This window comes from Vulpes lagopus, chromosome 11 (genome assembly GCF_018345385.1).
Source record: "Vulpes lagopus strain Blue_001 chromosome 11, ASM1834538v1, whole genome shotgun sequence".
NCBI lineage: Eukaryota > Metazoa > Chordata > Mammalia > Carnivora > Canidae > Vulpes > Vulpes lagopus.
The window spans coordinates 64,682,666-64,695,461 of NC_054834.1; the positions used below are offsets into that span (position 1 = coordinate 64,682,666).

At 39.8% G+C, this 12,796-nt stretch overlaps 1 protein-coding gene across 1 annotated transcript; it reads right to left on the reverse strand.

The window, feature by feature from the left end:
* Positions 1-10,146: 10,146 nt before the first annotated feature.
* LOC121472008 (olfactory receptor 4C11-like) lies at positions 10,147-11,062 on the reverse strand. Its single transcript, XM_041722962.1, is given in 2 exon segments — positions 10,147-10,755; positions 10,757-11,062. Coding segments are annotated over 2 exon segments (915 nt in total).
* Between the last annotated feature and the right edge of the window lie 1,734 nt (positions 11,063-12,796).

A 12,796-nucleotide genomic window follows, 5' to 3' on the forward strand; every position in this document is an offset into this window, starting at 1 on the left:
TGAAAGTGTCAACCAAGAAACTAGAGAAGAATTTACAAGATTCATGGAAACTAATGAGCATGAAGATACAACCATTCAAAATCTTTGGGATACACCAAAAGGAGTCCTGAGAGGGAAATACATTGCAATACAAGCATCCCTCAAAAAAATGGAAAAAACTCAAATACACAAGCTAACCTTGCATCCAAAGGAACTGGAGAAAGAGCTGTAAATCATACCTACACCAAGCAGAAGAAGAGAGTTAATAAAGATTTGATCAGAACTCAAAGAAATAGAGCCCAGAAGAACTGTGGAACAGATCAACCAAACCAGGACTTGGTTCTTTGAAATAATTTATATATAGATAAATCATTGCCAGCCTTATTAAAAAGAAAAGAGAAGAGACTCCAATTGATAAAATCATGAATGAGAAAGTAGAGGTCAAAACCAATACCAAGAAAATACAAATGATTTTTAAAACATTATGAGCAGCTATACGTCAATAAAATACACATTCTAGAAAAATGGACACATTTCTGGAAAACCACAAACTACCAAAACTGGAACAGGAAGAAATAGAAAACGTGAACAGGCCGATAACCAGAAAGGAAATTGAAGCAGTCATCAAAAACCTCCCAAGATACAAAATTCCACAGCCAGATGGCTTCCCAGGGGAATTCTATCAAATGTTTAAAGAAGAAAAAATACCTATTCTACTAAAGCTGTTCTGAAAGATGGAAAGGAATGGAAAACTTCCAAACTTGTTTTATGAGGCCACCATCACCTTATTTCCAAAACCAGAAAAAGACCCCCCCCTAAAAAAAAGGAGAATTATAGTCCAATATCCCTGATGAACACAGATGCAAAAATTCTCAACGAATTACTAGACAATAGGACCCAATACATTAGTACATTAAGAAGATTATTCACAATGACCAAGTAGGATTTATCCCTGGGATGCAAGGCTGGTTCAACACTCATAAAGCAATCAACATGATAAATCATATCAACAAGAAAAAAACAAGAACCATATGACTGTCTAAATAGAAGCAGAGAAAGCATTTGACAAAATACAGCATCCATTCCTGATCAAAAGTTCTGAGTGTAGGGATAGAAGGAACATTCCTCAGCATCTTAAAAGCCATCTACAAAAAGTCCACAGCAAATATCATTCTCAATGGGGAAGCACTGGGAGGCTTTCTCCTAAGATCAGGAACATGACGGGGATGACGACTCTCACCAGTGGTATTCAACATAGTACTAGAAGTCCTAGCCTCAGCAATCAGGCAACAAAAAAGAAATAAAAGGCATTGAAATCGGCAGAGAAGAAGTCAAACTCTCCCTCTCTGCAGATGACATGATACTGTACAGAGAAAACCAAAGACTCCACCCCAAGATTGCTACAACTCATACAGCAATTCAGCAGGGTGGCCCGATACAAAAACAATGCCCAGAAATCAGTGACATTTCTGTACAGTAATAATGAGACTAAAGAAAGATAAATTAAGGAGTCAATCCCATTTACAATTGCACCCAAAAGCATAAGATACCTAGGAATAAACCTAACCAAAGAGGTAAAGTATCTATACCCAGAAACTACAGAAAAATTCTGAAAGAAATTGAGGAAGACACAAAGAGAAGGAAAAATATTCCATGTTCATGGGTTGGAAGAATTAATATTATGAAAATGTCAAAGCTACCCAGGGTAATTTACATATTCAGTGCAATCCCTATCAAAATATCATGGACTTTCTTCAGAGAGTTGGAACAATTCATCTTAAGATTTGTGTGGAATCATAAAAGTCCCCGAATTGCCAGGGGAATACAGAAAAACAAAACCAGAGCCAAGGACATCACAATGCCGATTTCATGTTGTATTACAATGCTGTGATCTTCAAGACAGTGTGGTGCTGGTACAAAAACAGACACATAGATCAATGTAACAGAATAGAGAACCCAGAAGTGGGCCCTCAACTCTATGGTCAACTAATAATTGACAAAGCAGGAAAGACTATCCACTGGAAAAAGGACAAACTCTTCGATAAATGGTGCGGGAAAATTGGACATTCACGTGTAGAAGAATGAAACTGGACCCTTACTTTGCACCATACACAAGGCTAAACTCAAAATAGATGAAAGAACTAACTGTGAGACAAGATTCCATCCTAATCCTAGAGAAGAACACATCAACACCTTTTTGAACTTGCCCACAACAACTTGTTGCAAGATACATCTATGAAGGCAAGAGAAACAAAAGCAAAATGAATTATTGGGACTTCATCAAGATAAAAAGCTTCTGCACAGCAAAACAAACGGACAATAAAACTAAAAGACAACCTACAGAATAGGAAAAGATATTTGCAAATGACTTATCAGATAAAGGACTATTATCCAAGATCTATAAACAACTATTAAACTCAACAACGAGCAACAAACAATCCAATAATGAAATGGGCAAAAGACATGAACAGAAATCTCACAGAGGAAGACATAAACATGGCCAACAAGCATATGAGAAAATGCTCTGCATCACTTGCCATCAGGGAAATACAAATCAAAACCACAATGAGATACCACCTCACCCCAGTGAGAATGGGGAAAATTAACAAGACAGGAAACAACATATGTTGGAGAGGATGTGGAGAAAGGGGAACCCTCTTGAACTGTTGGTGGGAATGTGAACTGATACAGCCAGTCTGGAAAACCGTGTGGAGGTTCCTCAAAGAGATAAAAATAGAACTACCCTAAGACCCAGCAATTGCACTGCTGGGGATTTACCACAAAGATGCAGATGCAGTGAAATGCTAGAAAACCTGCACCGCAATGTTTATAGCAGCAATGTCCACAATAGCCAAACTGTCAAAGGGGCCTCTGTGTCCATTGAAAGATGAATGGATAAAGAAGATGTGGTCTATGTATACACTGGAATATTACTCAGCCATTAGAAATGACAAATACCCACCATTTGCTTCAACATGAATGGAATGGAGGGTTTTATGCTGAGTGAAGTAAGTCAGTTGGAGAAGGACAACATTATATGGTCTCATTCATTTGGGAATATAAAAAATAGTGAAAGGGAATATAGAAGAAAGGACAGAAAATGAGTGGGAAATATGAGAGAGGGAGACAGAATATGAGAGACTCCTAGCTCTGGGAAAAGAACAAGGGGCAGTGGAAGGGGAGGTGGGTGGGGGGATGGGGAGACTGGGTGATAGGCACAGAGAGGGGGCACTTGAAAGGATGAGCACTGGGTGTTATGTTATATGATGGCATATCGAACTCCAATAAAAAATATACACAAAAAAGAACTTGACAAAGGTCAATCGAATAAATAGTGTCATGCTAGATTTACTTTATGTTTCTCATTCTATTATTGAGAGTTTTGTGGGACTCTGTCATCCTATAGTTAGTTCTCTTTAACTTGATCAAAGAATATGTACCAGAAGTCTAAAGGAAATGTCACCTTTAATTTTAAGAGAGTTCCATTAAATTCAGGAATAAGATAAGGCCACCTTTTATAGCTGCCATTATTATGTCCTGCACTGACTTTTAATGCCAGGTCCTCAACCCCATACACTTACAGAGATCAGGAAGATTTAAAAGATTGAATGAGGTCAAACTGTACAAAGATATTTAAGAAGGAATTTAAGCCCTTTGCATCCTGTAGAAATGAAACACATCTTTTCCCCTCTAGATTCTACCAGGACTAAGCTCTTGTGTGTGGTTGCCTAATGAGGGGCATATATCCAAATTTGTCCCTCACCCAGGTTTTTGAGAGAAATTAGGCATTCACATCTTATGTGCATATTAATGATTTGAAAATATTGATTACCTATTATAAAATCTTATGTTAAACAATTTTTGGATTAAACAAATTTACAAATTTTCAGGCAAATTCAGTCTAGCAGCCTGTCTTTGGAAATTCTGTGTCAAATAATGAATAGTAGGAAAAGGGAATAAAGTAGTTGAAGCAAACACGAAACAACAGACGTCATTACTGTCTGATGTGTTCATCTACTTCCCCAAACCAAGACAATCAGCTTGCAGATTAAACTACTTATTAAAAGAGCTTACTCAAAAACCAGCATTATAATACTTCCAAATGTAAGTATAATAGACAATTATAAAATGGAAAAAATCTCCACTAGAATAAAATACAATTATGAGATGTAACAGAAACATGAATAGTCTTCATTGAAGAACAGGAAACCTAATCAAAAAGAAATACAGCTGAATAAGGTGAATCACACAATTTGGAAGTGAAGGAACTCCCCTTTTAAAGTCGTTAATTTTTCACAATTATGTGACACACTGAGTCAATTCCTAAACATAATCACTGAGGGTTATTTGCATGGAGAGGGAGTAAGTGATTCTAAAGTACACATGGTTGAATGTATAGAAGAACCAAGGATTTTGGGTGGTAGAGGGAGAAGAACCAAGTGCAAATATATCATAATGCTATATTATGATATCAAATCGGGTATGCCCATAGGATAAACAAATATGTTAAGAGGACAGAGTATCATGCAAACGTATTCAACAATATATATTTGGTAATTAAATATAGAATGAGGTTGAAAGTATTAACATGAATATAAAATATAAGAAGATAAATGACTATCAATTTGGAAAAAAAAGTTAGAAAGTATGTCAAAAACTCTTTTTAGCATTCCTGCAGGAGTCTATGTGTATGGGAGACATTAAAAACCTAGAGAAAAAGGATGCAGTAAGCTAAAAATGTTTGGGCAGCCCAAGTGGCTCAGGGGTTTAGCACCGCCTTCAGCCCAGGGCGTGATCCTGGAGACCTGGGATTGAAGCCCACAACGGTGGGCATTTGTAGTTTCTAATGGCTGAGTAATATTCCATTGTATACATAAACCACATCTTCTTTATCCATTCATCTTTCGATGGACACCGAGGCTCTTTCCACAGTTTGGCTATTGTGGCCATTGCTGATAGAAACATCGGGGTGCAGGTGTCCCGACGTTTCATTGCATCTGTATCTTTGGGGTAAATCCCCAACAGTGCAATTGCTGGGTCTTAGGGCAGGTCTATTTTTAACTCTTTGAGGAACCTCCACACAGTTTTCCCGAGTGGCTGCACCTGTTCACATTCCCACCAACAGTGTAAGAGGGTTCCTTTTCTCTGCATCCTCTCCAACATTTGTGGTTTCCTGCCTTGTTAATTTTCCCCATTCTCACTGGTGTGGGGTGGTATCTCATTGTGGTTTTGATTTGTATTTCCCTGATGGCAAGTGATGCTGAGCATTTTCTCATGTGCATGTTGGCCATGTCTATGTCTTCCTCTGTGAGATTTCTGCTCAGGTCTTTTGCCCATTTCATGATTGGATTGTTTGTTTCTTTGGTGTTGAGTTTAATAAGTTCTTTATAGATCTTGGAAACTAGCCCTTTATCTCAAACGTCATTTGCAAATATCTTCTCCCATTCTGGAGAAGATATTCTGGTTGTCTTTTAGTTTTGTTGACTGTATCCTTTGCTGTGCAAAAGCTTCTTATCTTGATGAAGTCCAAATAGTTCATTTTTTCTTTTGTTTCTTTTGCCTTTCGTGGATGTATCTTATAAGAAGTTACTGTGGCCGAGTTCAAAAAGGGTGTTGCCTGTGTTCTCCTCTAGGATTTTGATGGAATCTTGTCTCACATTTAGATCTTTCATCCATTTTGAGTTTATCTTTGTGTATGGTGCAAGAAAGTGGTCTAGTTTCATTCTTCTGCATATGGATGTCCAATTTTCCCAGCGCCATTTATGGAAGAGACTGTCTTTCTTCCAGTGGATAGTCTTTCCTCCTTTATCGAATATTAGTTGACCATACATTTCAGGGTCCACTTCTGGGTTCTCTATTCTGTTCCATTGATCTATGTGTCTGTTTTTGTGCCAGTATCACATTGTTTTGATGACCAATAGAAGGGAAGGGAGAAGAAATGGGTAGGAAATATCAGAAAGGGAGACAGAACATAAAGACTCCTAACTCTGGGAAACGAACTAGGGGTGGTGGAAGGGGAGGAGGGCGGGGGTGGGGGTGAATGGGTGACGGGCACTGAGGGGGCACTTGACGGGATGAGCACTGGGTGTTATTCTGTATGTTGGCAAATTGAACACCAATAAAAAATAAATTTATTATAAAAAAATGAATCCCACGATGGGCTCCCTGCATGGAGCCTGCTTCTCCCTCTGCCTGTGTCTCTGCACCTCTCTCTCCCTCTCATAAATAAAATCTTTTAAAAAAGAAAAAAAAATGCATGAGTTATGGCAGGAATGGGGACATGAGAGATGGATTGCAAGGAGAGTGCACTCGTTTCCTTTCTTCATAGTTCATAATTGTTTTAATATTATAAAAACAGACCCAATTCAAAGAAAATGTAGTATTCTAAATTTCTGGACATAATGCAGTCACTGGACATCCCCTTTGCTGAAAGTAACTAGAAGCTGCACAAAATACTGGAAACATCGTTTTCCATTTTTGATGACTAGCAACACACTCCTGGGACCTCTTAGGGAAAGGAGACAGATCAGGTGAGGGCTAGGACAGCCTCAGCCTAACCAAGAAGCCTCTGCCTCTTGTAGAAGTGAGGAGAACTGCAAATGGCTCCCCTCACCCTTGACATCACAAAACGGTTCTCTAAGAGCTCTCTGGATCTTTAATGAATTCATTTTCTCTTTTTTCCCCCTGAACACTCAAGGTTTGATTTTCAAACCTCCTTTCTTTTCTCCCCTTCCAATGCTTGGAGTGATTCCTTGTCCCCTTTCCTCATGACTACTTCCTCATGTCAATCCCCACCCAATTCTCTTTGAAATCTTCCCCATTGGCAGATACGGTTTAATTATACCAATTTGTTCATGAAAATGTATCCTTTCTGTGAGTGCAAAAAAAATTTCTCGAATGTCCTCATTTGTTCTCTGATAAATGTCCTCATTGGGTCTTAAGTATTCAATCCACCACACTTCCTATGTAAGAATACTAAGCACATTTGGTGGGATTGGATAATATTGTGTTCCGTTGGCAGAAACTTTTCACATACTTATGAAGTTCGTTGTATTCCTTTCTCATTAGCCCAATTCAATTAAAGTAGTACTTCCTGGTGCCAATTTGTTGGGTATTATAAACTCAGATACTGAAAGAGCATCACATGGCAGTGCTTGCTTATAGATTATGATGTGGCAGTGGTGGCAGCAGGTGTGTATTGTACATATCAGTTGGGTTATCTTCAGAGTGAAAATATGTATTTTAAAACATCCTCGTATAAAAACAAAAGACATAAATTGAAATGAGCTAAAAGAGACTTTCCAATCTTGGTTTTTCCAAATAATCTGAATTTTGATATTTCGGATATATTAGGACCAAAGAAAGCTTTTTTCTGATACCCAAGCAAACAAATATGGCAGTCAAGGGAGGTAAGCTACATTAAGTCAAGATGTAGAGATACTGAGATTTCACTTCTTTTTCTTTTTTTTAATAGTAAATTTATTTTTTTATTGGTGTTCAATTTGCAAACATACAGAATAACACCCAGTGCTCATCCTGTCAAGTGCCCCCTCAGTGCCCGTCACCCAGTCACCCCCACTCCCCGCCCTCCTCCCCTTCCACCACCCCTAGTTCGTTTCCCAGAGTTAGGAGTCTTTATGTTCTGTCTCCCTTCCTGATATTTCCCACACATTTCTTCTCCCTTCCTTTATATTCCCTTTCACTATTATTTATATTCCCCAAATGAATGAGAACATAAACTGTTTGTCCTTCTCCGATTGACTTACTGCACTCAGCATAATACCCTCCAGTTCCATCCATGTTGAAGCAAATGGTGGGTATTTGTCGTTTCTAATGGCTGAGTAATATTCCATTGTATACATAAACCACATCTTCTTTATCCATTCATCTTTCGATGGACACCGAGGCTCCTTCCACAGTTTGGCTATTGTGGACATGGCTGCTAGAAACATCGGGGTGCAGGTGTCTCGACGTTTCATTGCATCTGAATCTTTGGGGTAAATCCCCAACAGTGCAATTGCTGGGTCTTAGGGTAGGTGTATTTTTAACTCTTTGAGGAACCTCCACACAGTTCTCCAGAGTGGCTGCACCAGTTCACATTCCTGGGGGAGGGGCCTGTTGTGCTTATTTTCAGGTGTTAGCACTTGGGGGAGCTGCTCAGCCCCCTGCCTGGTGCAGGGCTCAGTGAGTAATGTTTATCCTGTTTATCTGGTGAGGCCACCTGTGAGGCTCAGTGGGGGTTATTTACCCTGGGAGGCCCCAGGAGGAACAACCACAGGGTGGCAGCAGCTCTGGAAACCTGGATTCAGCCCTCACAGTAACTCCAGGGCTCTCTGTCTGCAGGGCCTGGACACTCTGTCCTGGGCCACTGATCTGCTCAGTTCCAGGCAGGAGAGTCCTTGCTGTCCTGGGCCCTCCCGGCCTCTGCCTGTCCTGGGGGAGGCCGGATCCTGGGCTGTGTCCCGCCGCCCTGTGCTCTGGGGCCTGCGCTGTTGGATTCGCGCTCCCGCCCCGCAGCCCCCTCCGCGGAGCCGCCGCCCGAGCCCCTCCGAGCTGCTCCGGGTCCCGCCGAGCGCTGCAGCCCTTAGGGAGCTCGGCGCACTCTCCCGGGGCACAGGTGCCTGTTAGTGTCCCAGGGAGCCCGAGGGCATCCCCGCCCTCCTGGGTCCTGCTCTAACTCCCTGTGAGCCCCTTTCCGCCCGGGAAGGTTGGTGCAGCTCCTGCTTCTCCGGGACGGGGCTCTCCTGTCCTGGGGACACTCGCCCGGCCTCAGCCCGGCTCCTCGCGGGCCCCTCCCCCTTGGAGGCCTTTTGTTCCTTTATTTCTTTTTCCCCATCTTCCTACCTTGATAGAAGCGCGAACTCTTCTCACTGTAGCGTTCCAGCTGGTCTCTCTTTAAATCTCAGGCCGAATTCATAGATTTTCAGGATGATTTGAAGGTTATCTAGGTAATTTGGTGGGGACAGGTGACTTGGGGACCCTACTCTTCCCCCATCTTGCCCTTCCTCACTTCACTTCTTTTCCTGCAAATGTCCATACATCCAGGATTGATTCTCAAAATGTAAGAAAGGCAAAGCTTCTGCTCTCCAACTTGAACAAAGTTCCCACTTTTCTTTGGCCTTTTCTTGCTTTTCACCTTGCCTCCCTTCTCCCCTTTATCCTCCCTTCTGTGTATTTCTTTCTGCATATTCCTGCTGCCAAATCCCTTTACTGACTCTTCTTTCTGCCTTGTGAAGAGTAATGGGAAGGACCGGCCAAAGGGCAGCTGAGTGGCTGATACCACCCATCACTGCCAAGTACAAGATTCTCCTTCTCTCACCATTCAAAAACCTTTGAGAAATTCTCCAGTAACAGTACAGGTTTTCACCAATATTTAAGCTTTTATTAGAGGTTGAGGGTTCCTCCATGTAGAATCCCCAGTGAAACAAGTTCAGGCACAGATTCCAGAGCAGAATTCTCTTATAACGCCTTCTCCAAATGCCAGGTTATCAAGACAGCCACCTACATTAAGTTCCAGTTACATATGGATTAGCACCTTGAACACATTCATTACATCTAGAATAAAACCTAGACACAGAATTGGAGTGTGCTCACACACACAATCATTCTCTCACTAGTTAGTGCATTACCTTCTGAAAGTAAATTGAAGCAGGAAGCTAAATTTTCATGTGAATATGACCAGATGTCAATACCATTCAACTGAGGTCTATGATAGGTTGTTCAAACTGCTTTAGACTATAAGTAAACCTATTTTATTTTATTTTTTTTAAATTTTTATTTATTTATGATAGTCAAAGAGAGAGAGAGAGAGAGGCAGAGACACAGGCAGAGGGAGAAGCAGGCTCCATGCACCGGGAGCCCGATGTGGGATTCGATTCCGGGTCTCCAGGATCGCGCCCTGGGCCAAAGGCAGGCGCCAAACTGCTGTGCCACCCAGGGATCCCTAAGTAAACCTATTTTAATGCAATTCTCTCAGAATAAGGAGTCTATATATTTATTACTATTTATTAATATTAATACAATTAAATATACAAAAAGCATGATTAAAAATTACTAATTGATCGTATTCCTCAAAGAAAAGTATTTTAACTTTCCTGTCCATGAGGGAAAACCAAGCTGTTAAGCAAATATACATTAGGATCCCTGATTATCATGTATCAACAGAAGTCATACTTTGCTACACCATAACTTTTTCATGGCATTTTTCACTTCTGCATTCCTCAGTGTGTAGATCAGAGGGTTCAGCAAGGGTGTCCCAATTGTATAAAACACAGCCACCACCTTGTCTATTGGAAATGTGGTTGCCGGACGTGTATATATGAATATGCATGGGCCAAAACATAAGACAACCACAATAAAATGGGAGGTGCAGGTCGAAAGGGCTTTTCGCCTTCCTTCTGCACTGTAGTTTCTCAGAGAGTACAAGATGATAACATAGGAGATAAGCAGAATTATGAAACTCACCATGCATATGGCTCCACTGTTAGAAACAACTAGCAAATTTATTACATAAGTGTCCATGCAAGCAAGTTTCAGCAAGGGCTGCAAGTCACAGAAATAGTGATCAATCACATTGGGACCACAGAAAGGCAATCTCAAAGCCAGGAAAATTTGTGCTGAAGAGTGGATACAGGATCCCACCCAACCCAGAATCACCAGCACACTGCAGACATGCCTGTTCATGATGGTTGTGTATCGCAAGGGCTTACAAATGGCTACATAGCGATCAAAAGCCATCAGGATCAGCACGAAGATTCCCATGCAACCAAAGAAATGGGACTGAAAAGACCTGAGTCATGCACTCATTGTAGGAAATGGTCTTCTGCTGGGAAATGGCGTCCACAATCAACCTGGGAGCTGTGGTTGTAGAGAAGCAGGCATCAGCAAAGGACAGGTAAAATAGGAAGAAGTACATGGGACTCCCAAGGGTCCTGCTTCTTTTAATAGTCACTACAATGAGAGAGTTTCCCAACATTGTGGCAAGGTAAAACATCAAGAAGACCCCAAATATTTCTTTCTGTTTTCTTGGATCCTGTGTCAAGCCAAGCAGAATGAATTCATTCACACTGCTATTCACTGACATAGTAGTTTGCAGGTAAGGTGAACTTGATAAAAGCTTAATCTGCAAAAAGAAGAAAAGAAGTGACATCTTGGGGAGATCATTGGGGCTGACCTCTGAGTTCCTTATTTTTGCTCCATGTTACCTCCAACTTCCTTTAATCCCTACGAATCTTTGTAAATCTGCAGAAGTCCCAGCCTCTCCCAGATCTATCTATTCATTCAGAAACTAACCCAATTGGATCAAAGCCTTTGCATTTGGAGAATAAAATGTCAATATCCTTTAAACATTTTGATTCCTACCAATATTGAAAATGACAAATCTTGTTCTTTCCTTGGTCAGGTGCCTTAACTGCCTTGAAATTTGGCCTTCATCTGAAAATTTATATCCAATAGTGCCCAAAGAATGAAAAAATATTTTATATCATCACATATACACGCATCTAGTTCATTTATTATGCATTTTATCTATGTGCTTTGAAATCCGAAAAACACTATTCTAATATTTAGCACTCCTAGTGTTGGAGAAACCTCCTGAAGAAAATATCCTCAGTTGAGTTCATTGATTTGGGGTCCCTGACTTCACCTCTGAGCTTATCAGTATCTTGGATGAAATATCCTTTGCAAAAACCTATTTCAAGAGGCTTTTATCTCTTGCGTTCTATGTCATTTGATATAGACTGATAGTCACTGATAGTCATTTGATTAAAAAGGCCTGGAGAACTTTGAGGTTTGTCATAATTGAGGAAATTTCCTGTTTACCCTCTTTACTATTCTATTAAACTGAAGTCATTCAGGATCTCTGCATATGGATTCCATGTGGCATAAAATTCCTAATGATGTCTATACTCTAAATAGTGCTTTTACACATATATGTTCCTTTTTACCCTGAATTGTCTTATATCTAAAAATACCATTTGAAGAATATTCCATTATTCGATATACTATGTTATGGTTTTTCTGTTTCAAGTTCTTTTTCATAGCATATATAGTTTGTTTTGAAATCATTGTATGCCATTGTGTGTTCTGATTTTGACTTGGACTTATTATAACACTTCTTCTCATGTTACCATATTTTCCATGGATAAATTGTTCATTTAATAACTGACATTGTAAAATTTTTCTAAGTGGTATTTATTTGACCCTTTGTCAACCGAGGTATTGCTGTTGCTTTCAATGTTCATTCTCACAAACAACAATTCAGAGTAATTTTACAATCATGATATTGCTGCCCCAAATGCTTGATATTGTCATTGTTATTGGTAATGATTAAAAGGTTCTTCAATATTTTGTGTCCATTTATTAACTATATTTTATTTTCAAAAATTCATGATATCATTAATTCTTCAAAGTACACAGACGACTGAGAAAAGAAAATTAACTCTGTCTCAAAATTATTGACTCTATGATCCTACCCTCCAGAAATGACTGTTTTTCTCTATTTTTTAATATTCTAACAGTATACTTGTATATGTGTATCTCTTTTGTATATACAAGTATGGCCAATATTTCAAGGTTGATGATATTCCAAAAAAGCTGATGAACATGCAAACACAAGTTATTTTGTGACATATCTTATTACCTCACTGGCATAATAGTAAATAATTATATTTTATTATGTGCATATACCTTTTTATCATAAACCACATTTAACAGTTTTACTGCATTTTTCAAAACGATTTTTATTTATTTATTCATGAGAGACACAGAAGAAGAGAAGTAGGCAGAGGGAGAAGCAGGCTCCATGCAGGGAGCCCGA